The following is a 26,316-nucleotide window of genomic DNA, read 5'->3' as shown; positions in this document are numbered from 1 at the left end:
ACATATGAGTGCTGACCTTTGGGCTTCAAGATGGCTTCAAGATCTTGATATGTTGTCATGACGGTGGCAGAGTAGGACTCCTGAGCTGTAGCTGATCCACTCAGACCACTTTTCTTTTCTTTCCTTTTTTTCCCTTTTTACTTACCTCTTGTCCTGAACCTGGAAAGCATTGGTAGCAGCGAGGAATGCCAGTATGGACTTGAGTGGACCCAGCACAGACCTCATGGCGGCTCATTCAAGTGAGCCCCAACTTATTTTTCTGGAGCAAGCACAGAAATGGCGTCAGAATTGGCAGCTGCTATGTTGGCAGAGGTGACGTTGGCGAGGTAGGCCCAGCAGCGAAAGATGGCACCTGAGGTTTGGCAACTTTGTCACTCGTTGGGTCCAGTGCTGGCAGCAGCGAAGTTGTGGAAGAAGGGCATCACGGCAACATCGATGAGGTGGGCCCAGCAGATGGAGATGCCACTCTGATGTTGGTTAATCCAGCACAGGTGGCAGTGAGGCATTGGCGGTCAAGAATCAATCTAACGGCAAAAGATGGTGCCTGAGGAACGGTAACTGCAAATCTGGTTATGTCCAGTTTATGGCAGTGAGACAGTAAAAGAGGGATGACAGTGGAAGACATCATTAATAATGAGCTGGCTCAGAAGTGATGGGCTCTCTTAAAGCTATACTTATTCTTAAAACTATTCAAAATGGTGCCGGATTGTGGTGAAAGTGAAAAGCTTTTCACTATATTTTACTGTTTTTCTCACTGTAAAATATGCGTGCCAATAAAATCATTCATTCTCTATCAATAAGGTGCATTGGCTGAGATGTTCTGCCCCATCTGAAGTTGCCAACCAACCAGAGTTTGGCAGCAGTAACAAATCCATCTGAACAGTAGATAAGAAGACTGGGGCCTACAAAAAGTAGCAATTGAAGGGGGTTAGGGTGGGGTATAACAGAGTGGGATTGTGAAGAGAATGCCCCTATAATGGGACAAATGCAAGTCCTTCCCTCAACCTGCCAGTCTAGTCACCTTTTTTTTTCCAGACAGCAATATGGATACTTCTCATGCCCCCTGGAAAGGCAGATAATTGGACCATTAGTGGGTTGAGATGCTTAAGATGTTGTGCACTGACATTTAAAGACCTTAGTTGGTGGCAAGCTGGACGATTGATCAATCAAGCCCTGAAGGGGTCTTAATTGGTAGTGGGCCAGGTAGATCAATCATGGACCTTCCCGTCAGGTCTTAAATGATGAGATGCTATTTTCTCTTCCAGTCACCTTTTCTGATTTTTCAAGGGAATGGAAAATTCTGCCCAATTATTATCTCTACACACTAATTTTCCATTTACTTCTTTGAAGTTTTTTCACGACTACATTTTCATGTTTACTCAGTAGATATTCTTGTTAGCTTGCCGTTGCATTGCTACAAATCGTTACCAACACAGATCTTGCACAAACAACACCATAAAATGTGTACACATATACAGTAGCAATAGTAAAATTAACATGACTGAAAAAACATTATTTCATCTTGTTAAAAATGAATTGATTTTTTTTCTGCTTGAATACAATGTCAAGTATGATTGCTACAGGTATGTTGCAACTAATCATGAAAACCATGCACAAAAGATTTGCAACTTTTGTAGTGACTTAATGAAATCCCTATGTCTGAGTAAACTGGAACAGGAATTTAGTATACCTCTACTGCTAAAACAGGTTAATGTTGAAAAAGGTACTTTTGAAAGATACCTTTGATAGGTCCCTGAAGTTGCCTGGTAGGGTGAGATCCAGCTCTTCAGACTCATAGTTTGTAATAACCCAAGGAAACACAGGGTACTGATTTAAATCGTTGTATGTCCGACCTGGGTAAAAGAGATATTATAGTGAAAAATTGTTTGTAACTTGTTACAAACAGAATTAAACTGTAAATTTTAAAAAATTGTTTTTTAAAATAACTTTAAATATACAATTGTGTTATCACCAATATCATGCGTTTTATAGGTGTGTAAAATGTGCTCTAAAGACACTGAAACAATGAATTCTAAGCAAAAATTCTAAGGAACAGCACTGGAAATATGAGGGGGACAATACAATTACTACCATCTTTTCAACTTATCAACTTTTAGCCTACACTGTGGAGAGAAAAGCACCAGCTACTAACTTCACATTTCAATTACTACTTCCCGTACTTGGTCATCTTTTTCTCTTAGTCAAAGCATTTTCTTAAATAGACTGCAGTAAATTCCTCTGAATGAAGAATAGCTATAAAACACGCACGTCTGCTTGTTCTGCTAAATATTTTCTGTGCATAAATTGCATACATTCCGCACTTTTCTGTGCTCAGCTGAAACATGAGAAACCAGGAACCCTCAGTAGCACAACAGCTTTCTCACATTACTTAGCTTTTGTAAATTTAATGCAATGGAATATTTGTTTCAACTTTAAGATACCTATTGTTGCTGCATAGGATATGAAAGGTAGAATAACTTGCTGCACAATTATAAACTTAATCAAAGTTTCAATTGTATTTTTTTTCCAGGTGTCTGTCACAGGTGGATTTTGTTTCAAGTTGAAATCCATAAATAAGCTGCTACTTTACAAGCTGTGAAAAATTCATATGGACAAATAACAATATGGAAGAAATCCAAGCTGCAACAATCTTTACAATAATTTCCCTGACATAAATATTTTTATATATTATATTCAAATTACTATTAGAACTTCTTAATGCGTTTATAATGTGCATGACTAAAATTGCAGTCGACAATGTTCTCTTTGATCTCATTGTTCTGATTCCTCTTGTTCGAGGACTGACTTGGGTCATTTTAATGAGTTTTAACAACTGTTTTCTCTCACCATTCATAAGATGATATAGAAACTTCATGGGAATCAGAATACTCTAAAAACGTCAAATTGTCAGAAAGGCTTTCACTGTAAAATTATTAATTTCTAGTTCACCTCTATACCTATAAACGAACTTGTTAATTTTCTGAGATTTGATATACAATTTTTCCTTCCACTTCAATTCTGAAGCACAAGACCACTTGACTTAAATAAAACATTTCTGAAAACCAATTTTGTAATGTACTTAAATATAGCATGTTTATAGTTGTTATTCCTTCGCTTGTCTGCTTTCTAACACGTAACAGACATTTTGTCATCTCCAGTTCATTAGGAAAGAATTTTTTATGATTTTTCTCCATGTAAGCAGTTCAGGTTACATCTAATTAGATGGCAGTAATAAGCTCAACACATGCTGCAACTAAATATATACATAATTATTCAGTGCAAACTTCAACCACACACACATCAGAAAATAAAACAGTGGAAAATGCATTTGTTGTATGGAAACATGTAAAGTACTCTCCCTTTGTTTTACCTTCTGATACAAATGCAAAATCTCCTATTTTCATGTATATTTATGTTGTTTTCTATTAATCTGCCACAATTCAAGATGTTTTACTGAACAGAAGACTATGCCATTGTTGTTCTACTGTCTAGTTGCTGTTGTCTTGAGTGACAAAGCAGTAAAATTACATTTTCTCGTTATTGTTTCCAGACACACTTGGAAAATGGTTTGTAGACTCTAATAAAGCTTCAGTTTCAGACAAAGCTGTCAACAAAGGAAATGGCAGAGTGAGACCACAGAATAACCCCAGTAACAATAAATGAATCTACAGTCACACTGGCAGGTTATGCGTCTCCTGATAAAATTTAATAGGATAGTTTCAGTCTCCATCATTGCTTGCAGCTGGATACCACTGGCTAAATGCAAACTTTCAAGCCAAGCCTTGATATAAAATCAATGTACCTGCTACGGTATTAAGGAACATCAGGTATTCAAAGTTTGAAATTTCCCGCCGTTGCCAACGCTGTGTCATGTTGGAGGATTTAAAAAGCTGACGAGGACTGGCCAATGATATTCTCCTGTTAATACCAGAAAATAAGAGGAAAAATTATTAATCATAGTACATATTTGATTCTGTATACAGTTTGAGTAAGGGAGATTAGAAAATATTTTCCTCTTTTTGGCATTTCAGATATTATTACATGTTTGGAAAAGCACATCCCTCACTACCCACTTAATAAGCAGCATTGTTTTTTTCCTCCTGTTATAGCAGTAGAACTTCAATGTCTTCAATAGCAGAACGAGAGCTATATTGAGTGACAACAATCAATCTATTCTTCTGTGTACACTTTTGCTTCTGGGTGCTCTTCCACATTCTTTTAAAACAAGAATATCAGTGTTCTCTTCGTTATATAACTTTCAGAATAAGTTAAAAACTGAATGTCATCAATCATCTGAATTTGTCATGGAATGAGACTATAAAGGAGTGTCACTATACCGGATGAAAAATAATTATGAAACACATTGAAAGTTGGTTAATCTGTTTGGTGTACTAACTTATAAGCCTAAAAGAGGATCTTTGCTAATTAATCAGGGAATTTTCTAGTGAGGTAATAAACGTATTTATTTTGAAAACGAACAGTAAATAGGCCATTGAAAATATAGGTTATCTTTTTTAATATTCACTCATGAATTGTGGGTGTCACAGGCTTGGTCAGCATTTATTGGCCATCTTCAATTACCCTACAGAAAGTGATGGTGGGCTTCCCTCTTGAACTGCTGCAATGCATTTAGTGTAAATATGTCTGCCCAAATGGTGGTCTCACCCAGATACATAATTATATTTTATAACAGCATAAAATAGTTCTGATTTGGAAATGCCCGTGTTGGACTGGGATGTACAAAGTTAAAAATCATACAGGTGCTACAACCACCCGATGAAGGAGCGACGCTCCGAAAGCTAGTGTGCTTCCAATTAAACCTGTTGGACTATAACCTGATGTTGTGCGATTTTTAACTTAATAAAATAGTTCAGTATTGAAAATGTGTTAAAAATGTATGACTAGTTTTCAAGGAGTATTCTCAACATTGTGCAGTTGTAAGAGATTTTTCTGCAATGGTGAAGCTAATGTCTTGGGTGTCCATTCTCATGAACATTACTGTGGATTATTTCTTGAAAATGACACTAAAACTAAATTTGGTGTGAGAGTTATCAAAACTGTAAAATAACTCAATTTGCAAAATAAAGTAATAATGAAATAATGTTACAAAAGACAAAGTTGCTAGCATTGGTTTCCAGGGTGTTTCCTTATTTTGATCAAAGTACCCTAGTTTTTGATTTTACCACCAGAGAAATCAGCCCATCCACATTCATCCTGTCAAGATCCTTCTGGGTCGTAAATGATTCTCAAAGAACTTGATTCTTATTCTTTTAAATTCCAGACAATACAGGCAGAATATGTCCAGCCTTTCCTCACGAAATAACACTTCCATCCTAGATAATACTCTTGAAAATCTTCTCTGAACTGTTTTCAACATATTTACATGCTTTCTTAGATAAGGAGACTATAATAAACACAGCATTTCAGGTGTGGTTTCACCAATGCCCTGAATAATCGAAGGAAAACACCTCACTCCATTTGCATTCAATTCCTCTCAATAAACATGATATTAGCTTTCTTAATGACTTGCTGTACCTGCACACTGATGTTTTGTTATTCACACATTAGGATACCCTTCTGCATCTCAGAGTTCTGAAATTTCTCACTACTTCGACAATAGGCTTCTTGTTTATTTTTCCGACCAATGGATAATTTCATATTTTCCCAGAACATACTCCATTTACTAATCTTTTGACACTCACTTCATCTATCCATTTCCATTTGGAATCTCATGCTCTCTTCACATCTTACTTTCCTACCAATCTTTGTCATTTGCAAATTGAGCAACTCTTCCTTGAGTCCCTTCACCCAAGTCATTTGCATAAATTATAAAATATTTAGGTCTTATGAAAGATAGTCCTAACGATCCTTAGTTAGCAACAGTGAGAAGAAATGATATCTCAAATGTCACAGTGGATAAGTATCAGTATGAACGCAGATTTGTTTATCTTTGCTCTTCCTTTGCACATTTAAGATTATAACCTAATACAATACATAATAATTGTTCCATTTGTTTGAAAAGTAAATGTGTTACCACTCTATACGGCTACAGTGCACAGTCACGACTGTGAAACAACCTGCAGCAATTCTCACTTATCAAGCTTTCCCAAGATGTGATCTGCAATTGCCCTGTTTCATTATTCAGTGTGATACCATAGTGATGACGAATAGACAAAAGTTCATAAGTCTAACATGTTAAATCAACCACCTGATGAAGGAGCAGTGCTCCGAAAGCCAGTGCTTCCAAATAAACCTGTTGGACTATAACCTGGTGTTGTGTGATTTTTAACTTTGTCCACCCCAGTCCAACATTGGCACCTCTAAGTCATGCATATCCACCCTTTTACTTCTAGCTAAAGATTTTTTAAGCCACATAGCAACGTAAATATATATTTATCATCAAGTAGCTCTACATTTCTAGTTTACACTCAACAAAAATAACTAACAATTAAAAAAGGAAGACATTATTTACTAAAAGAACAATTTAAAACCTTAAAGTTGAAGATATATAGCACAAATTTATTATCAAATTATTGCAGTTTCCCTGCTAAAATTGGACTATTCCATGAATGATATCATTGGTTGACGCTCACAAATATTGCTCCACATTGTGTGCTGAGCCACATTATCATCCTTGGTAAAAACAATGAGTGCAGATGCTGGAAACCAGATTCTGGAGTAGAGTGTGCTGGAAAAGCACAGCAGGTCAGGCAGCATCCGAGGAGCAGGAAAACCAACGTTTCGGGCAAAAGCCCTTCATCAGGAATACAGGCAGAGAGCCTGAAGGGTGGTGAGAGAAATGAGAGGAGGGTAGGGGTGGGGAGAAAGTAGCACAATGGGTGAATGGGGGTGGGGATGAAGGTGATAGGTCAGGGAGGAGGGTGGAGTGGATAGGTGGAAAAGAAGATAGGCCGGAAGGACAGGTCATGGGGATGGTGCTGAGCTGGAAGTTTGGAACTGGGGTGAGGTGGGGGAAGGGGAAATGAGGAAACTGGTGAAGTCCACATTGATGCCCTGGGGCTGAAGTGTTCTGAGGCAGAAGATGAGGCGTTCTTCCTCCAGGCGTTGGGTGGTGAGGGAGCGGTGGTGAAGGAGGCACAGGACCTCCATGTCCTCGGCTGAGTGGGAGGGGGAGTTGAAATGTTGGGCCACAGGGCGGTGTGGTTGATTGGTGTGGGTGTCCCAGAGATGTTCCCTAAAGCGCTCTGCTAGGAGGCATCCTGTTTCCCCAGCGCATCGGAAGCAACGAATACAATAAATGATATTGGTGGATGTGCAGGTAAAACTTTGATGGATGTGGAAGGCTTCTTTAGGGTCTTAGGTGGAGGTGAGGAAGGAGGTGTGGGCGCAGGTTTTGCAATTTCTACGGTGGCATGGGAAGGCGCCAGGACGGGAGGGTGGGTTGAAGGGGGGGGGGGCGCGTGGACCTGACCAGGTAGTCACGGAGGGAACGGTCTTTGTGGAAGGCGGAAAGGGGTGGGGAGGGAAATATATCCCTGGTGGTGGGGTCTTTTTGGAGGTGGCGGAAATGTCGGCGGATGACTTGATTTATGTGAAGGTTGGTAGGGTAGAAGGTAAGCACCAGGGGGGTTCTGTCCTTGTTACAGTTGGAGGGGTGGGGTCTGAGGACGGAGGTGCTGGATGTGGACGAGATGCATCAGAGAGCATCTTTAACCACGTGGGAAGGGAAATTGCGATCTCTAAAGAAGGAGGCCATCTGGTGTGTTCTATGGTGGAACTGGTCCTCCTGGGAGCAGATACGGTGGAGGCGGAGGAATTGGGAATACGGAATGGCATTTTTGCAGGAGGTAGGGTAGGAAGAGGTGTAATCCAGGTAGCTGTGGGAGTTGGTGGGTTTGTGAAAAATGTCGGTATCAAGTTGGTCGTCATTAATAGAGATGGAGAGGTCCAGGAAGGGGAGGAAGGTGTCAGAGATGGTGCAGGTAAATTTATGGTCAGGGTGGAATGTGTTGGTGAAGTTGATGAATTGCTCAACCTCCTCGCAGGAGCACAAGGTGGTGCCAATGCAGTCATCAATGTAGCGGAGGAAGAGGTGGGGAGTGGTGCTGGTATAATTACAGAAAATGGCCTGTTCTACATAGCCAACAAAGAGATAGGCATAGCTGGGGCCTATACGGGTGCCCCTGGCTACCCCTTTGGTCTGGAGGAAGTGGGAGGATTTGAAGGAGAAATTGTTAAGGGTGAGGACCAGTTTGGCCAAACAAATGAGATTATCATCCTTTATCAACATTATTATCCTTTAATATTACTAGTTATAGTATCAGAAGACAGCAATTTTGCAGTCATTTTTGACAACACTTCTTCACACCTTGCTTCATGCATTCCATTCCATTCTCCCAGTTTCCCTGTGTCTGTTCCATCTGGTCCGACAATGCAACTTGCCACAATGCCTCTGACCTACGCTCCTTTTTTCTCCCCCTCCCCCAACCCCAAACACTCCGATTCACAGCTACATCCAAATTCATTTCTCACACTCCTGCCCTCACCTTGTCCCGTCCCTCCCAGAATAACCTTATCCTCACTTTCCAACCCACCAATCTCCATATCCAAAGGATCATCTTCTGCCATTCCATCACCAGACACATCTCCCCCTTACCCTTCCCTCCACTATCAGCATTCGACAGGGGCTGTTCTCTCTGTGACATTCTGACCTGCTCCTCCATCACTGCTAGCACTTCCTCACCCCACCATGGCACTTCCCCATGTGATTGTATGAGGTGTAATGCTTGTCCTTTCATTCCCTCCCTTCTCTGATGGAGGCCCCAAACATACCTTACAGGTGAAGTAGCAATTTACTTGTAATTCTTTCAACCTAGTCAACTGCATTTATTGCTCACAACTGGATCTTCTTTACACTGTTGAGACCTAACACAGACTGAAACATCATCTCTCTGTCAATAAGAATGTTTTTGACCGCCCATATCCTTGCCATTTCAATAAATTGTGTTGGTCCAATGTAGCCAATATTTTTGAGATTTTTTTTGGGTTTTAAAAAAATAGGCAAATGATTTGCTATGCACTATATCATTCTATAAACCTCTTTGAATAAAACAATTTAATTTAGGAATACTGTATTTGAGATGAACAATTAGAAGAACTTTCCCATAAAAACATTCATATTGAATACCTGGCCTGTGGTAAACCATAACTCGTGCCAACTCCAACACGAGGTAAACTATACACAACTTTCTTCACTGTAGCTTGGTCTGGAAAATTGAACATGACAGATGCTGCAGAAAAAATAAGGAAAATATAATTCAATAAAGGCAAGTTGCAACAAAGAATTACTTCAAAAAGTAATGTCATTCTCCCAGTATTCCCGTATCCATTACATTATTAAATTCTTAGCACAACATTATAGGACTCCATTTACATCACTTTATTAGAGAAAACTAATTTGTAACTACACATACTTCTATTGGCCATGAAAACTTCCAAAGCTGTGCTCTGGAGGAGATAGCGTCTTGAAAAGACTGCCCGTATTTCGCTGAACATCCATTTTCCATGTAAACCTTCAGTGTAAGCGAGAACCTAAAATTTGAAAATATATTCATTTCATCAGTAAATAAAACAATATTTTTAACCATCTAAACATTTATTGTAACATTTGTTATCATATTTCTTTAGTTTAAATTTACATTTATCTCAGAAATAAAAAAAAATCATATCTGCAACAATTTCAGTTAGGCACGTTGACCTTCCCATTACCTTTAAAATAGTTTGAAGGAATTTATGAAGATGTTGTATGTTTTGAAAAAATCGTTGGAAAGTATAATAAGAATTTTGATTTTTTTGAAGAAATCAAATCAATCTATTTGTGATTGTTGGTATATGTTAAGAGGCAGGGATGTGCTCTCAGTTGTTCTGTTAGTTTTGGAACACTGCCTAAATATACATACAAAGCGTAACATTATTATAAACACACACTCTCTTAAGTCACCACTTATGAATAAATCTCAAACAGCTGTAAATGACTTTATTTTCAAATTACAGAACTTCCTTACTTTCAAAGCTTTATTTTTCTAAGATCTTTAACATTTTAAAATTTTAAAACACTGCTTTGCTATGTTCATACATCACAATGAGAAACAGGTATTAAATGTACAGAATATTTGGCTAATTGTTCTGTTTATGATGATGTTTGGAGAAATGATTCAGAAATGAAACCGCTATTCTCAAAGGGTTAATAAGGGAGTCCGGTAGAATGTTCACTCCTTTTGTGCTCTTAAGAAAATTTGTATTAAGAATACCACAGAGGATTTGCTGATGTATAGAAAGAGATGAAAGGAGCCTTTTCATTTCACAGAAGATCCATTAGAATTATCAAGACACATTTTCCTACTTAAACACAGATTGGTGTTGCTTTTCAGTTCGAAATGCTATACCTTTTTAAAAAATAAAACAAACTATCTTTGCTTTTAATGTAACTCTTAATTGTTACATTAGTACAGGTTAAAGACAGCCTGCCTTTTCAGTGAAAAAAAAATCAAGTGGACTTTAACTGACAAGTGAAAATAATCCTTTTCCATTCTCTATTTTCCCACCCTGATATACAAAGAAGGGCCCAGTTGACAGCTTTCTGTGCATCTCAGGTCAGCTTCATGCTTTTCAAACTTAATCAAGGAGGTGTTAAAAAAAATGAAAGTCCCTCAACCTTCGCATATGGTAGAAGGCAGAGAAATGTTGGAAGTGAAGTGAGATGTTCCACAGGGGAAGGTTAAGGCTGATGCTAATGCTCATTTAAAATGGTGACAGTCAGTAGTACTGAAGCCTAGCTAGGCTGGTTTAATTTCTCCCTGGAATAGCTCTTTCCTGACCTTATGCAGCACATCAAAGTCTCTTGAGCTCAATTAAAATTGGATTATGTTGAAATGCTCTATCTATGGGACTTTATGCTCACTAACACTTTTCTCTCCGTAATACTCCAGATGACAGTTACTCATCCCAATTTAAACAGTTGTCATAGAGACCATGAACTAAAGAAATGGCAGCCAACAATAAGGTGAAAGGTAAGCTCCGCCATCTCATGAATGAATAAAATGCTCGATATCCTATCACAATGGTCTCAACCACAGTAGCTGCTTGGATTTAGAATCAATGTCAGCATAATGCATGAGGTGTGAGCTTCAGGGAAACGTAATGAAAACATGTCAAAAGATTTTAAAATATTGCAAAACAAAAATTGTTAAAACAACATGGCTTTGGTTAAAACCAACAAGGGCCTTACAGAGTTAGTTCATCGTTGCTGTGATGAAGTGCAGCCCTCATTTTAGCCCAGCTGTGGAAAATGCCATCTAATGAATCTGTCTGGGACGGCTCTCCTTGTCCTGTCAGGCATGTCAGGAAATGACAAGCACTGGGGACAGGCCGCCTCCAGTCATAGACAGGCCTGCCAGCTGGAGACTTCAGCCCCAATCTAATCGCAGCACCAGAAAATAACATTCAGGTTTCAGCTTGTCAAGATGGTTTGGGAAGATGGCTGAAAAGCTTTTTGTTTCAATTACAGATGAAATTTGCACACAGTAATTAAAAGATACTCCTAGCAGATGAGTTTCATGCTGTTTAATATAACCAAAAAACACATGGTGGTAATGTAAATCAAAAATCGACAAGCAGCAATGAGGCCAACACTATTCTTTCTTGGCCTATTCAAAAAACACAGCTATCAGTTCAGAAATCACTTAAAGGCAGTGCATAAGTAATACAAAAATCATTGCCATTAAAAAGATAAAGTCAGCCATATTACGTTCATTTTCAAGATAATGAATGTAACCTCATCATTAAATTATACAACTGCACACGTTCCTGTAGCCATATTGTTTGATTCATTTCACTCATCCAGGAGCAAGGCAAGCTCTGGCCTCCTGACCTCAATTTTTACTCGAAGAAACAAATTTCTTTTTTGCAAACTAACTCAATTTTTCACACGTCAACCTTTACCCTAGCCTTAAAAAAAATTAATCTCATTTCCATTCCCTTACATATAGATATTTGCTGCATCTAAAGTTACTTAAAAATTGAACTCATTAGAATCTGCCCTATGACAACAATATTACAGTCAGATCTGAATATACATTATCTCAATTTACTTCATATAGAGGTGAAGCTCATTGCTTTGCTTGAAAGATTAATCTACATGTTTTGCATTCATAATAACCTTGAAGACATGCAATATTAGTTTTGCACCAAAATATTTAGCTGAGCTGCAATTTTCATATTACAGTCTGAATTAAGAAACACTTTATAGTTCAGTAAGTGCAATAAATTCTACCTGATACTGAGAATTAGCAATGGATAGAAATCCATCACAGCAAATGTAACAAAATAGAAAGTACATTAGTCCTTTGAAGACAGTAAAGATTTCCAAACCACAGAGTGTAACATAGAGTCAGGTGTGCAGTTTTACAACAATATTAATTGTAGTAATTCCAGACAGCTTAACACGTGACATGGGAAATTATGTTTTATTTTTAATTCAGATTTTGAAGTCCTACTTTGGACAGCATGTTTTGAAATGTAGTCTGTATATAACTAAAATAAATATTTTTATGCATTACTTTTGGTGAAAACCATCTATTTTCTGATGACTTCTATTGGATTATGTACATATATTGCTTGCTATTCTTATTTGTCAAATTATCTTTGTTATTTGGTAAAAATTGTAAAATTTGAACTGATATTAAATCCACACTACTAAAAACATGTTTCTGGTAATTTATCTCATTGATGTTTGTGGGACGTTGCCAAATATAAATTAGTTGCCATATTTACCTTTACTGCAACAGTTATTAAGTAATTAATTTGCAAAATGTACTGATGATACACAAACTGCTGTTTAAGTGCAGTTTATTTCCTTCTTTAATATGCTTACATACTCCTCATAATTACATCTGGTTACAGATAAGAACAAAGCCCCATTCATAAGGACCATTCACCTTTCTACAAAATTCTTAGTTAATTATCGTCTTCAGTGGTAACTTGCTCCTGCTGAGTTTGGATTTCTTCAGTTATCTTCTAGTGTCTAATCCAATTAGCACTCATCATGTGTGAATTCAGGCAGTTATTGGCAGGTTATCAGGGGCAACACAACCAAGCCCAAAACTGGCAACTTCTACATTAGCACTTCCAATGAAACAAATGGGAATGGGAGCCCTGGTTAACTCCCCACTATATAAACACTTATTGTTAAGGCAAACATTACTTGAATAACAGGTATTTCTAGGGTTATTACATAAAAATGAATTCTAGCCCATGCAGACAATTTAATGATATTTAAAGCAATGAATTATTTAAATCAAAGTTATTTCTGAACCTTTACCCTGAGTTGTCTACACAGATGTTAATGACCATAGAAGGAAGATGATTTAGAAGATACAACTGTGGAGTGAATCACCAGTCCTCTAAAAAAATGCAGATAGATTTCACAACTGTAACATGAGTTTGGGAGTAAGTTAACAACAGAGTGCTTTGTGGGTATGAGTGCGAAATTGAAATGTTGTGCAGGTGGGAATAGGTTGCTGGATGTTTGCCTATCATACCCTTTCCTCAGCTTTGAGCAGCTGGTGAGTGTTTCAAGGTATTAACTCATTGATTAATATGATTTTATCCCTCTAAATAGGAGCTATAGCTTAATCTGACACTGGGGAGATATAAGTATTGCACTGCATTTGTAGCATAACTAGTTAACTACCTAAGATAGAATATAAATGCATTGCAGGCAGTTCAGAGGAGATTGATGCTTTGATTGAGTGGGTTGTCTTATAAGGATAGGTTGGGCATGGAGGTTAGAAGAGTTAATTGATTGTTTAATCTTGAATGGTATCAAGATGGATGTGGAGAGTATAGTTACTTTTGTAAGTCAATCTAGTACTTGGGAGCACTGTTTTAAAAGTAGGGATCACACTTTAAGGAGATAAGGAGGATATCTCACTCAATGGGTTTTGTGAATTCGTGAACACTATTTCAGAAGACAGTGGAAGCAAGGTCATTGAATTTTTTTTCAGAAAAGGTGCATAGATTATTGTTAGGCAAGGTCATCAAGAGTTATCGTGAAGAAGGTGGGGAAAAATGGGATTGTGGAGTTAGAAACACAAATAGATTGGCATGAATGGCTCAAATATTCTACTTCTGCTCATGTAACTACAGATAACAGTTCAGTAATATAAAATACAAAGGTGAAAGGGCAGGTGGTGTATTGCAGCTGTACCATGTGGAAGCTGGTTGCAACTTTGTGGATCCAAAGTAATCACATCTGCAGTAAGTGCTTGTGACATGAGGATCTTTGGCTTCATGTTTTGAGCTGGAGTCCAAGCTTCAGAAAATACAATGCATCAAGGTGGGGGAAACCTACCAGGTACTTCTCTCTAGGAAGTAGTCACACCCTGAGCAAGACACTTCTGACTTGGCCCATAATGAGGAACAAGAAGTTGTGATGGTGACTGAGACATATGAAGATGTAGAATGTAGTCAAGGAGGAGCCTCAGCCTTTGTCTAACGGGTTTGTGATCCTCACAGCTTATATGATTTGAGAGCAATGACTACAGGGAAGATACACAAACTGATCACAGCAGCTTTAGTGTAGGGAGTTACTCAAATCATGGGAGTAAAGAGGAGTGTGATTTAGAAAGGGACTATATAGTTAGGAGCATAGATATTGCTCTTTATAGCCAAAAGCCTGAGTCACATAAGCTTCACTGCCCACCCTGAAGCAGGGTTAAGGAATCTGCTTTGAGATGAGGAGGAAATTGAACTGGGAGTGGAATGAACTAATTGTCATGATCCATGGAGGTATCAATGACATATATAGACTTAAAGAATTTTGTGTGAATAAGAGCAGCGAGGGACTAAATTTAAAAACTAGACCCTGAACATTAATTCCTCTGTATTACTACCTTAGTCATAAACTAATTGGAGTAGGGTACATAAGAGTTTAATGCATGGTTCACAGATTGAGAGAGGGAAATAGAATTCAATTCATAATGCTCTAGCAGCCTTACAAGGGAAAGAGACAGCTGTGCCATTGAGATGCCTTCAGCTAAACTACGCTGGGATCAGTGTATTGGGAAATTGCAGAATGAGGGGTGTAAACTAAGTAACGTGTCTTTCCTGGTAATTGATCTATTCACTAGGGGAAATTGATCTTCTCTGTCCTCCAAACACCTTAAGTCACATCTCAGCCTCCTTTCTTCTAAGGAAAACAACCCTAAATATCCAATTTTTCCTGATACCTGGAACTTTCATTCACTAGCAACGATCTTGTAAATCTCCTCTGTATTCTCTTCTGTAGTAACGTGTTCTTCCTATAATGTGCTGACCAGAATTGTACACAAAAGTCAACCTATGTCTTCATCAAAAATAGGTGGAAAGGCAAGCTGCAAGAGAGATACAGAAACTTTCAGGGTTGAGTAAGTGTGCAAAAGGTTGGCAAATGGAGTATAATGTGAGAAAATGTAAAGTTATTCATTTTGGAAGGAAAAATAAAAGTATTACTTAAATGGGAAAAAAAAACCACAGAAAGCTGCAACACAAAGGGACTTGGGATACTTGTGAACTAAACACAGAAAGCTAGCACACAGGTGCAGCAGGTAACCTGGAAGGCTAATGGAATGTTGATCCTTATTTCAAGGTGGGTGGAGAATAGGAGTAGGGAAGCTTTAATGCAACTCTACAAGGTAATGGTGAGACCACATCTGGAGAACTGAGAGCAGTTTCAGTCCTCTTATTTAAAGAAAAATATAATTTATGTGGAGAAAGTTGACTAGGATGATCCCCAGCATGGACAGATTGTCTTATGAGCAAAGGTTAAACAGGTTCGAACTCTTACTGGAGTCTAAGAGAATGACAGATAATCTTTTTAAATATATAGAAATCTTAAGGGACTTGATAAGGTAAATGCTAAGAGAATGTTTCTTCTCATGGGAAGGTCTAGGACCAGAGGGCATAGTTTTAGAATAAAAGGGTGAGATGAGGATGAATTTCTTCTTGCCACAGACAGCTGTGGGCATAGAATTCCTTGTGTATATTTAAGGCTATATCAGATTGATTTTTGATCAGTAGGGGAATCAAGGGTTATGGGGAAAATGCAGTTTAGTGGGTATGAGGAATGATGGATCAGCCATAATTCTATTGAATGGCAGAGCAGAATCAAGAGGCTGTATGGCCTACTCCTGCTCCTATTTTTTATATTACGTTCAGTTCCCTCATTACATCCCTGCTCTTGTACTCAATACCACACCCAATGAAGGAAAACATCCCATATGCTTCTGTTAACATCTCATCTAGCTGTTCTGCCACTTTCATGGACTTGTGGACATATACTCCAAGATCTCTCACTTCCTTTTTCCTCTCAACACCCTTCGATATATTATACATTTGAGTGTTTTGTTTGGCCTCCGCAAATGCATAACCTCACAATTTCTGAGCTTTTTTGACTTATTCATGAGATGCAGGCATTGCTGTCTGTACCAGTCTTTATTGCTACCCCTAATTGCCTCGAGGGCTTGATTGAATGGAAGGTCCAACACTTGTCAGGTAAGTGTCAGATTGCACTTAAACTACATTGACTCTTCTGGAGAGAAGCAATGAAGAGGTCCCATTAGTTTTCTAACTGACTGTGGGATCGCCATTGTATAAATTAAATCCTGACCAATTACAATGAGAAATAGGCAGGCAATGGAGACTTTGTGGATAGAATTAAGCAATAAAAAGGATTTAAGAGAGTAATGAGAGTTTTCTATAGGTCCCATGTTTGTGAGGGCAGGCTGACTTTTAATGAGAGAATTTAACTTATGTATAGACTGAGATAAGGAAAGACAAGAAATTCATCAGATAGTTTAAGGTAATTTTTAAAAATTGATTAATATGGTGTTTCTGGTTAGGTCAGCATTTATTGCTCATCCCTAATTGCCCAGATGACAGTTAAAAGTCAACCACATTGCTATGGGTCTGGAGTCACATTTCGGCCAAACAGGCAAGGGTGGCAGTTTCCTTCCCTAAAGGACACTAGTGAAACAGATGGGTATTTTTTCCTGACAATCAACAATGATTTCATAGTCATCATTAGACTTTTAGTTGCAGATTTTTATTAAGTTCAAATTCCACATTCTGCCATGGAGGATTTGAACTCAATACCCAGAATATTACCTGCATTTCTAGATTAATAAGCTAGCAATAATACTACAAGGCCATTACCTTTCCCCACAAAAATATCTCTTCGGGAAGGTCAAATTGGATTTTGTAATAAGTCAGTAAATTAGCATTTTAATGAAGAATGAATATTTATCTAATAATCATAATATGATTCAAGTTTAGCATAGTAAAAAAAAGTGCTGGAGAAGTTCAGCATGTCTGGCAGAATCTGTGGAGAGAGAAACAAAATTTTATGTCTACTGCAATTCTTTGGTCATATTCCAAAGAAGAGTAATATCAGAATGGGAATGTTACCTGTATTTCTCTCATATGAGATGCTGCCAGACCTGCTGAGTTTATTTAATATTCTTTATTTTTTATTTCAGATTACTAACTTACATAGTGTTTTTGCTGTTATTGAAGTTTAATGTAGTGGTTTCAAAAAGAAAAATGTGAAACAACTACCAAGGCTGTAGATGTAGGTCAGGCAAACTTCACTAAAATGAGAGAGCTGAGTCAGCAAAACAAATTTATTTATATTAGGAAAAAGGTGTTTAGAAGCAATGGTAAGACTTAGGAAAACTATTATTTGCAATACTGTTAATGGAAGTAATGAAATGGCAGACAGATTAAATGATGACTTGATATCAATTTTTGCAGAAAAGTACAGGAATTGCATGTCAGTAACACTAAGGAAACTAACATTAAACCAGGGACAGAAGCTCATGAAAATTAATGTAAACATAAATTTTAAAAAAGTATTAAACAATGATAAATTCCCTGGACCAGATGGTTTCTATTGCTGTTATAAAATTTGAAGTAGGAAAATAGGTGAAATCATTACAGATCCACTTATTACAATCTTCTCAAATTCTCAATTCAAAAACAATACCATTAGATTCAAAAGCTTTACATGTCACTCTGCCACTTAAGAAAGGTGAGGGGCGGGGAAGGCTTGAATTATATGTTAGCTGGTTTGTTGTTTTGATTTTTGCCCTTTTTAGGGAGGTAGTGTCAGGTAGGCTCAGTTTGGCACAATGGTCCAAAATAAACTAAACTATGCCATTTTGAAAGCATTTGGGCAGCAATGTACATCTGTGATGGCACTATGGTCATAGTACATTCTTTCTTTTCTTCTTCTGTACCTTTTTTTCTCCAGCACCTCTAACACTTGCTGCTGCATTGTATTATACAGATCAAAGCACAAAATGATTAATTTCAAAATCCTGGCTAATGTGATATGTGTCCAGCACTTGAAGCACATCTTCAGCTGACATTATCTGTGCAAAAGTGTAAATAAAAACAAGAAATAATGAAACCTTTAAGAAAGATGCCACAAAATCATGGATAATATAAATCTTCACACACATCAGACAAGCCTAGTTGGCAATGTCAGTACTTTTGTTGGTTTTTCATTTTCTTTCTTTTATCAATTTTGAATTACGAGCTGGAGATGATTTGTGGACTTTCGGACAACTTGTGGTGAAAGGGTTAGGACAGACTAATCAAGCCTTGTTTGTTTGTGAGGCAGACCTGGATACTAATAGCAGGCTGATTCTTGATTAAGAGAATTATGACAGAGTTAAAAATCACACAACACAAGGTTCTGGTCCAACAGGTTTATTTGGAAGCAACAACTTTTAAAGCGCTGCTTCTTCATCAGATGGTTGATGAAGAAGCAATGCTTCGAAAGCTAGTGCTTCCAAATAAACTTGGATGATAACCTGGTGTGTGATTTTTAATTTTGTCCACCCCAGTACAACATCGGCTCCTCCAAACCAATTCTAACAGACACAGGTAACTCAGGAAAAGCATTTTGTTGAAATAGATAGCAGAAGTTGGCAACTAAAGAGGTCAGTGTCTGAGAATCGGCTCTGGCAAGTCTGAAAGAAACCCTATGCTCAGCAGATGGAAGTTGCTGAATGGTATTTGAGGCCTGAGGAAGAGTTGATCAGTCTATCAGGGTGGAACCAGAATTAAAGTTGCTTTTCTTTTGTTCAATTGTACTTCTGCCAGGACCACTCAGCTTTGAACCTCAATAGAGCTTTGGTTAAAACACAGACAAAAGAGCTGAATTCCAGAGGTGAGGTAAGAGTGACAGCACTTGACAGCAAGGTCACATTCAACTAAGTGTGGCATGAAGGAGCCCTAGCAAAATTAGAAATCAATGGGCATTATGGGGAAAAGTCTGTGTTCATTGGAGTTATATTTGGCACATAGGAGCATGATTGTGGTTGTTGCGAGTCAGTTATCTCAGCTCCAGAACATCTCTGCAGGAATTCCTAGGCCCAACACAAACTTGATCTCATCCTTACCAATCTGCTGCTTGTAGATACATTTGTCTATGATAATATCGGTAAAAGTGGTCACTGCACAATGCTTGCGCAGACAAAGTCCTGCTTTCACATTGAGAATGCCCACCATTGTGTTGTGCGGCACTATCACCAAACTAAATTCAACTCCTAGAACTGGCAACTCAAGACTTGCATTCATGAGGCATTGTGGGCCACAATCTGCAGCAACATCCCTACTCAACCATAACCATCAGAGGCTGAACCCTGTTTCAATGGAGAGTGCAGAAGGGCATGTCAGGAGCTGCACCAGACACACCTACAAATGAGGTGTCAACATAGTGAAGCTATCAAACAGGATGACAGGCATGTCAATCAGCATAGGCAGCCAGTGATAGACAGAACTAAGTGATCCCACAATGAATGGATCAAATTTAAGCTCGGCAGTATTGTTTTTTTCTCTGCTGAAGTTATGATAGCATGTAATAAATAGACAAGTTTAAAAAACAAAACAAGTCTCTGGAAATTAATTATTTGCCAAGTTATTTTTTATTAAGATTGTTTACAGGTCATTCTGGTATCACTTGTGTTTTGTCAACGCGATTTGGTTATAAAGTGATTGAAAAATTGTGGACGCTGTTGGGCAATGCGAACTTTCTACTGAACAGATATAGTGATTTTCTATAGCGCATGGTTGCGGGGGAATACAATTGCAGTGTTATACCAGAACACCCTGTATTCAAAAGTATGGGAAGAAACCACTTAAGTCATTATTTGGGGTCGTTGATGATTTAATTTTACTGTGTTGCAAATATGGGGGTTAAAAAGGCTAATTTGGTCCAGCTGTCTCGATATCCTAACAGCAAAGTAACCTGGAAGACAAGTTTGCAAAGTCTATTTGGGTTTCTCAGAACAATACATTCCAGAATAAACTAGGGAGCAGGCTATTTTATACCTTGAAATGTGAACTGGGACAGGATTAATGAATGATCTTGTAGTAAAGGATCCTCCAACTAAGTGAGTGATTATTACAGGATGAAATTTCACATTCGTAAGAAATTTGGGTCTGGAAGTAATGGTATCTTAAACTCATATGAAGACAATTACAAAGGTATGAAGATAGAGTTGATGAAGTAGTATGGGAGAATCCGTCAAAGGGTGATACGGTTGAAAAGCAATGCCAGAGTTTTAAGGAGATATTTCACAACTGTCCAAAAAAATTCTATTGAGAAAGAAAGCTGCTATGAAAAGATTGCACTTTCTGTTGTGACTAAGGAAGTTTAAAGATAATATCAACTTGAAAAAGAAAGATGTACAAGGCTACAAAGATTAATAGTGGCCTGGAGGATTGAGAGACCTTTAGTAACCAACAAAGCATGATTAGTAAGTAATAAAGATAAGTTAGAGTAGGACAGACAAAGAGGAAATATTAAAAACAATTAAACCTTCTACAAGTGCATAAAAATGTAAAATGTGACCTAAAGTGGTGATATCTTTGTGAGAGAGATTTGGGATTTTTTTTATGAGAAACAAGGAAATGGCAGAAACCTTGAACAAATATTTTGAACTGTACATTACATTTTTTTGACTAAGGCCAAACTGTGTTGAATTTATTTGAAGGGTATCTTGCAGTGAAGCATGGGAAGTTTTCTCGCTGTATCTTATCAAACTCATCTCACTAATTATCTACCATGTTCCTACTGCGTCTCTCATGCCCAATGTTTGCCTCATCTTACCATTCTGACAACACCTCACCACTCAGTGGATATCTGCTGAGAAACCAACATCCGCTGCACCCATGCTATCATTAAAATGCTCCTTTGCACCTGGACAAGCACTAGTTTTCCAAGGCTGCCTTGCCTGGTCAAGGATGTTTGCAAGATGTCAGGTCAAGGGAAAACAGCACCACGTTTCTCTGACAGGGATCTAGAGGTCCTGATGGACAGAATGATGCAACAAATTGGTGTCCTTTTGCCGGAAGATTGTCAGAGGAGGCCGTGCCACAACAGCCTGCCAGCCTGCTCTATCATTGCTGCCTGGATCAGTTCTGTCTTCAGAGTATGCACCTCCCACCAACTGACTGCTGCCTGTAACACATTCCCTCACCCACTCTTCCTTATCAGCGACCCACACCACTAACCCGCATGCCTTCTGTATTGGCTCATTAATCCTTTGGTATATCTGATCATGTTTTTCCCCACATGCAATAATTTCAATAGCCATGTCACCTCTCTCATTTCCCTGCATTTTCTCACTACAGAAAAAGAAGGTCTATGTAAAGCTAGATGGAGTCAATATGGATAGGGGTTGTGGTTACCTGACATCCATGTCCCACTATCAGTGAGAGAAACACAGGAGAAACTGGAGATTGATTCTGCAAGGACGCATCCATATCTCACCAAATAGTTAAGTTCGTCTTTGCCTGCCAGTGCCACTCTCCCTTTAACCTTGCTATCACTCAATCATTGCACACCACTTCCAACCATTGGATATGGCATCTTCTCTCTCTTTTGTCTTTCAGATTCCACGAGCCTCTTGCTTGAATTGGTCATTATGGAACCAATGGATTGGCCGTAGCTCAGTCCCCAGACTGCAGAAGCCTTGACTGAGACCCACCCCAACCTGATCAGACTAAAAGTCTGACTTTGGCCAAAGCCCTTGACTGGTATTGGAGGCTGTGCTTGACTTATTGTGCCAGGACCCTTTACTGGTGTGCACCTGCAAGAATCTTGGTGAGGACTACTTTTCTGAGAGTTGGATACATGGCTGCCTGCTTGCCGCATGTGCAGTTTGTTTGACTTTTATGCAGCTGGCACATGGAGTAGGTGTGAGATTGATGAAGCACACTACCATAAAGCAAGATATGCACCTTCTAGGCTACAATACAAACTGCCTGGTTTTGTGACTTCATTAATTGGGAGGGCAAGTAAAAGCATGACAAGGCAACTGGTGTGAACGTGCAGCTCAGATCTATGTGAGTCAGCAGTAAAAGAGAAAAGGGGAATTCCTGAGATGTAGCCAGGTCCAGTCTGTTATCTGGGTGCCTGTCCCTATGTGGAAAGTGTTCTCAATATAGCCTTTAAATGCTAATTGCTGGTGTGCCCTGCAACGCATTTCTTTGCTTCCAGAGCACACTGCCAGTGCATTATGTAAGGGCCAGGATGGTCATGATGTTGGCTGATTCTGGATGCTTACCTCCATGGAGGAGGAATACAATTTTCTGGTGCTCATTGATAGCACCCTGAGATGTTACTGCCTAAGTGTGCACCATCATGTTTGCTCAGAATAAGCTGAATCCATTAGATACATGCTCTAGTTGCTTTGTCAAGTTTTCCTGATGTCTAGCTTTTTTTGGTGATTTATGGCAAGATGGGAATTTGAAAATTAATGAAGCAAATTGTGGCATTAATAAGGCATTTAACATGCAATAATGACTGCCAATTGGCTACTTGTTGTAGCTTATTCAGATTCCGGCATTGCTGCTGTAGAATAGCATAAAAGCTGGAACAAGGTGATCTCAAAATTGAGGTGGGCCTCCCACACTTGTCATCTAATTTTGCCATACATTTCTCTGTAGCCCATGTTTCTTAAACCCTGTAAGATTCTGACCCTTTTGTCTGTCTTCATAACAGAATAAATAAAAAGCATCACAAGAATATTAGAAAAACAAGTAGCAAAAAGGGTGGAACTTTAAAAAAAAGTGCTGATTATGAAAGGAAAGGTAGTAGGGATATCTGATGGAACAGAAATTTGACAAATCCTGGGTCTGGCAGCCAGTGGTTGTATTGGTTTGTAAACTCCCAAAGTTCCATAAAGCTTGGAAGATTTCTGCAGTTTGAAAGCTGCGACTATAACAACACTATTCAAGCAATATGGGAGTCACAAAACAGGATATTATAGTTCAGTTAGTCCACCATCTGTCACCTGGAAAATGATAGAATCCATTATTAAGTAGGTAATAGCAGGATAGTTAAAAAATTATAATATGATCAAGCAGATTCAATATGGCTTGGTGAAAGAAAACTCTGTTTGGCAAATTCATTATAGCTAGTTGAGGGGAAACCAAGCAGGTTAGATAAAGGGGAATGGGAGATACACTATGTTTGGATTCACAAAAGCATTTGATAAGAAACAATATGTAAATTACTGCACAAAATAAGAACTCAACATATTGGAGGTGATTTGTTAATATGGAGAGAGAAATGATTAACAGAAAGCAAAGAGTTGGGGCAAACACTGAATGCTGGAGAAGCTATATACGTGAAGAGAGAAACAGTTAATGTTTCAAGTCTGGTATGACTTCTTCAGAACCAAGATAAATGGGTCATTTTCTGGTTGTCAAACTGTAACTTATAGTACAGGGATTATTACTGGGCCTCAACTATTTACAATAAATTTTAATGGCTTTTATGATGGGATTGACTGTACTGCCAGATTTGCTAATAATACAAAAATCCTTATTTAAAAATACAGGTTCTCTCCAAGCTTTTCACTTTTCCCTCATCAGGACATTTTGCAAGAATAAAAGCTCAAGGGGAAAACCAACATTTGTATTACATAAGAGGAGAGCAGATTAGTTGGCGAGTAGAGGTTGACTGGTAGAGGAATTATCATGCAGAATCACCCATTACTGCTGAGTGACAATAAGCAGCCAGGCTTTTTAAATGTTAAACCAGGCAGGTTGAATTTGATTGATCAGGGTATTGTCTGAGAAATGAACCAGAGATTGGCTTCACCTATTTGTAGAGTTGAATCAGGTATAGCATGTGTGTATATGTATGCACATGTTCTTTTTATCTGCAAAGAACCGAGCCCCATGTATTAATATATGTAGTTTGGAGTACATGTAGGTGCACAAAACTCTGAACCTGATCGGTCATTCTAAGTTAGTTGATAGCATAATTCCATGCACACTGTCCAAATTATTGAGAAAATGCTGTCCATTTGCAGAATCATGCTGAATGTTAAACACTGTGTTGTCCTTTTTGCCAACACAGGTGTTTGATAAAGCTTGTTGTGAATAGCTGAAGGGACGTGCTGCTGGTTACAATCCACTAGTCTTTCGGACATAATGTATGCATACCTGGATCACACCAGCACTGAAATTCAGATACCATAGTGCTCATTGGCATGAGAGGCAGAACGTCTTTTGATTTGATGACAGTCTGTTGTTAATTATGACTACCACTTGTGTTGCTACGGCACAGTAGCAACATAATACACTTGCTTATTTTGTTGTTCAAACTTTTAAAACATTAGGGTAAATCTGAATTAGACAGGCATTTTTCAGGACCAAGCATGACCACCTTAGAAACTTCCGCGAGTTTGTACAATATACAGTGAGTGGTCATGCGTCGAGAAAACCACCACCTTCTCAAGGGAAGCTAGCGATGGGCAATAAACGATGACCAGTGTGTGATGCCCACAAACCATAAGAGAATAAAAAAAACTTGAAGTAATTTTGAAGAGTCAGCATGGTTTTGTCAAAGGAAAATCATGTTTATTCAATTTAATAAGTTCTTGGAAAGATTAACTTGCACTGAGGATAAAAAGGAGCCTGTAGACATACTACATTTGGATTTCCAGAAGGCATTTGATAAGGTGCCTCCTCAAAGTTTAGTACAAAAAATATAAAAATTCATGGTGTAGGGTAAATATATTATCATGGATAGAAGATTGGCTAACTGGAGGAAGACAGAGCTGGCCTAAACATATCTTTATCTGATTAGCTGATAGATGTGATGTGCAGAGTTCTGCAGGGATCTGTACTGGGGTCTTGACAAGTCAAAATATGTATCAATGACTTAGATGGCAGGAGAAAAGGCATGGTAGCTAAATTGAAGGAAAGCACCAAGATAGGTAGGAAACTAAATTGTGAAGACATAAGAATATTGCAGATGGATATACACGGGTGAGTAAGTGAGCAAAAAATTGGCAAATGGAGTATAATGTAGAAAAATGTGTGAAGTTGTTCATTTTGGCACAAAGAATAAAAAAGCAGAGTACTAATTAAATAGAGAACAACCTTAGAAGATTGAAGACCAGAGTGATTTAGGTAGCTTGGTGCTTCAGTGATAAAACATTAGTATGCAAGTACATCATGTCATCAAGAACGGTAATGGGATGCTATCCTTCATTATGAGAGAAATTGAACTATAAAGTAAAGATGCTAAACTTGAGTTATATGGGACACCTATGGCAGTTTTGGTCCCCTTATTTAAGTGGGGATAAGTGCCTTGGAGGTGGTTCAGGGAAGGTTTACTAAATTGATACCTGGAATGAGTGGCTTGCTTTACGAGGATAGATTGAATAGGTTGGGCCTATTTCTATCAGACTTTAGAAGACTGAGGTGCCACTTGATTGAACAATGTAGGATCTTGACAAGGTGGACATGGAAAGGATAATTCCATTTGTGGATCATCCAGAACTGGGGTGCACTGATTTAAAGTTAGGGGGGTGAGAATTTTTTCTCATAGATGGTTATGCAACTTTGGAATTCTTTGCTTCATTAGCCAGTAGAGGCAGTGCCTTTGAACATTTTTAAGATGGATAAAGATTCTTGTTCGGCAGTGGCATTAAGAGTTACTGGAGTTAGATGGGAATGCAGAATTTGAAAGACAAACAAATCAACAATGATTTGTTGATTCATACAGCAGGTTTCAGGCTCTGATTTGAATGCTCATAGGATGAAGAGCGAAACTTTACCTTTTTCACATTCAATTTTACTTGTGACAGGAACTGCCAGATTTGACCACCAGGTCCACTTGACAGGAGAATTTCTGGTGGTAAGCTACAAATGCATGCTTCCAGCTGATTGGATGCCCTGATCCTCCTGAGACAATAGTGTTTAGCCATGCCCGGAGAGCTGACCCTCTGT

General features: G+C 38.4%; 1 protein-coding gene across 2 annotated transcripts in view; it reads right to left on the bottom strand.

Annotated features, from left to right (window-relative positions):
• Positions 1–26,316, bottom strand: part of nbeaa (neurobeachin a) — an 861,601-nt gene that overhangs the window by 153,190 nt on the left and 682,095 nt on the right. For both annotated transcript variants that reach the window (XM_060826144.1, XM_060826143.1), the window contains 4 exons: positions 9,435–9,552; positions 9,149–9,251; positions 3,803–3,918; positions 1,741–1,853 (listed from right to left, as the gene is read on the bottom strand). In XM_060826144.1, the coding sequence (XP_060682127.1) occupies positions 1,741–1,853; positions 3,803–3,918; positions 9,149–9,251; positions 9,435–9,552 (450 nt within the window). The remainder of the gene's footprint in view (positions 1–1,740; positions 1,854–3,802; positions 3,919–9,148; positions 9,252–9,434; positions 9,553–26,316) is intronic.

The sequence above is a fragment of the Hemiscyllium ocellatum genome, chromosome 6, assembly GCF_020745735.1.
Source record: "Hemiscyllium ocellatum isolate sHemOce1 chromosome 6, sHemOce1.pat.X.cur, whole genome shotgun sequence".
In the NCBI taxonomy this organism is placed as follows: domain Eukaryota; kingdom Metazoa; phylum Chordata; class Chondrichthyes; order Orectolobiformes; family Hemiscylliidae; genus Hemiscyllium; species Hemiscyllium ocellatum.
This window is presented reverse-complemented; position numbering and strand designations above follow the sequence as displayed.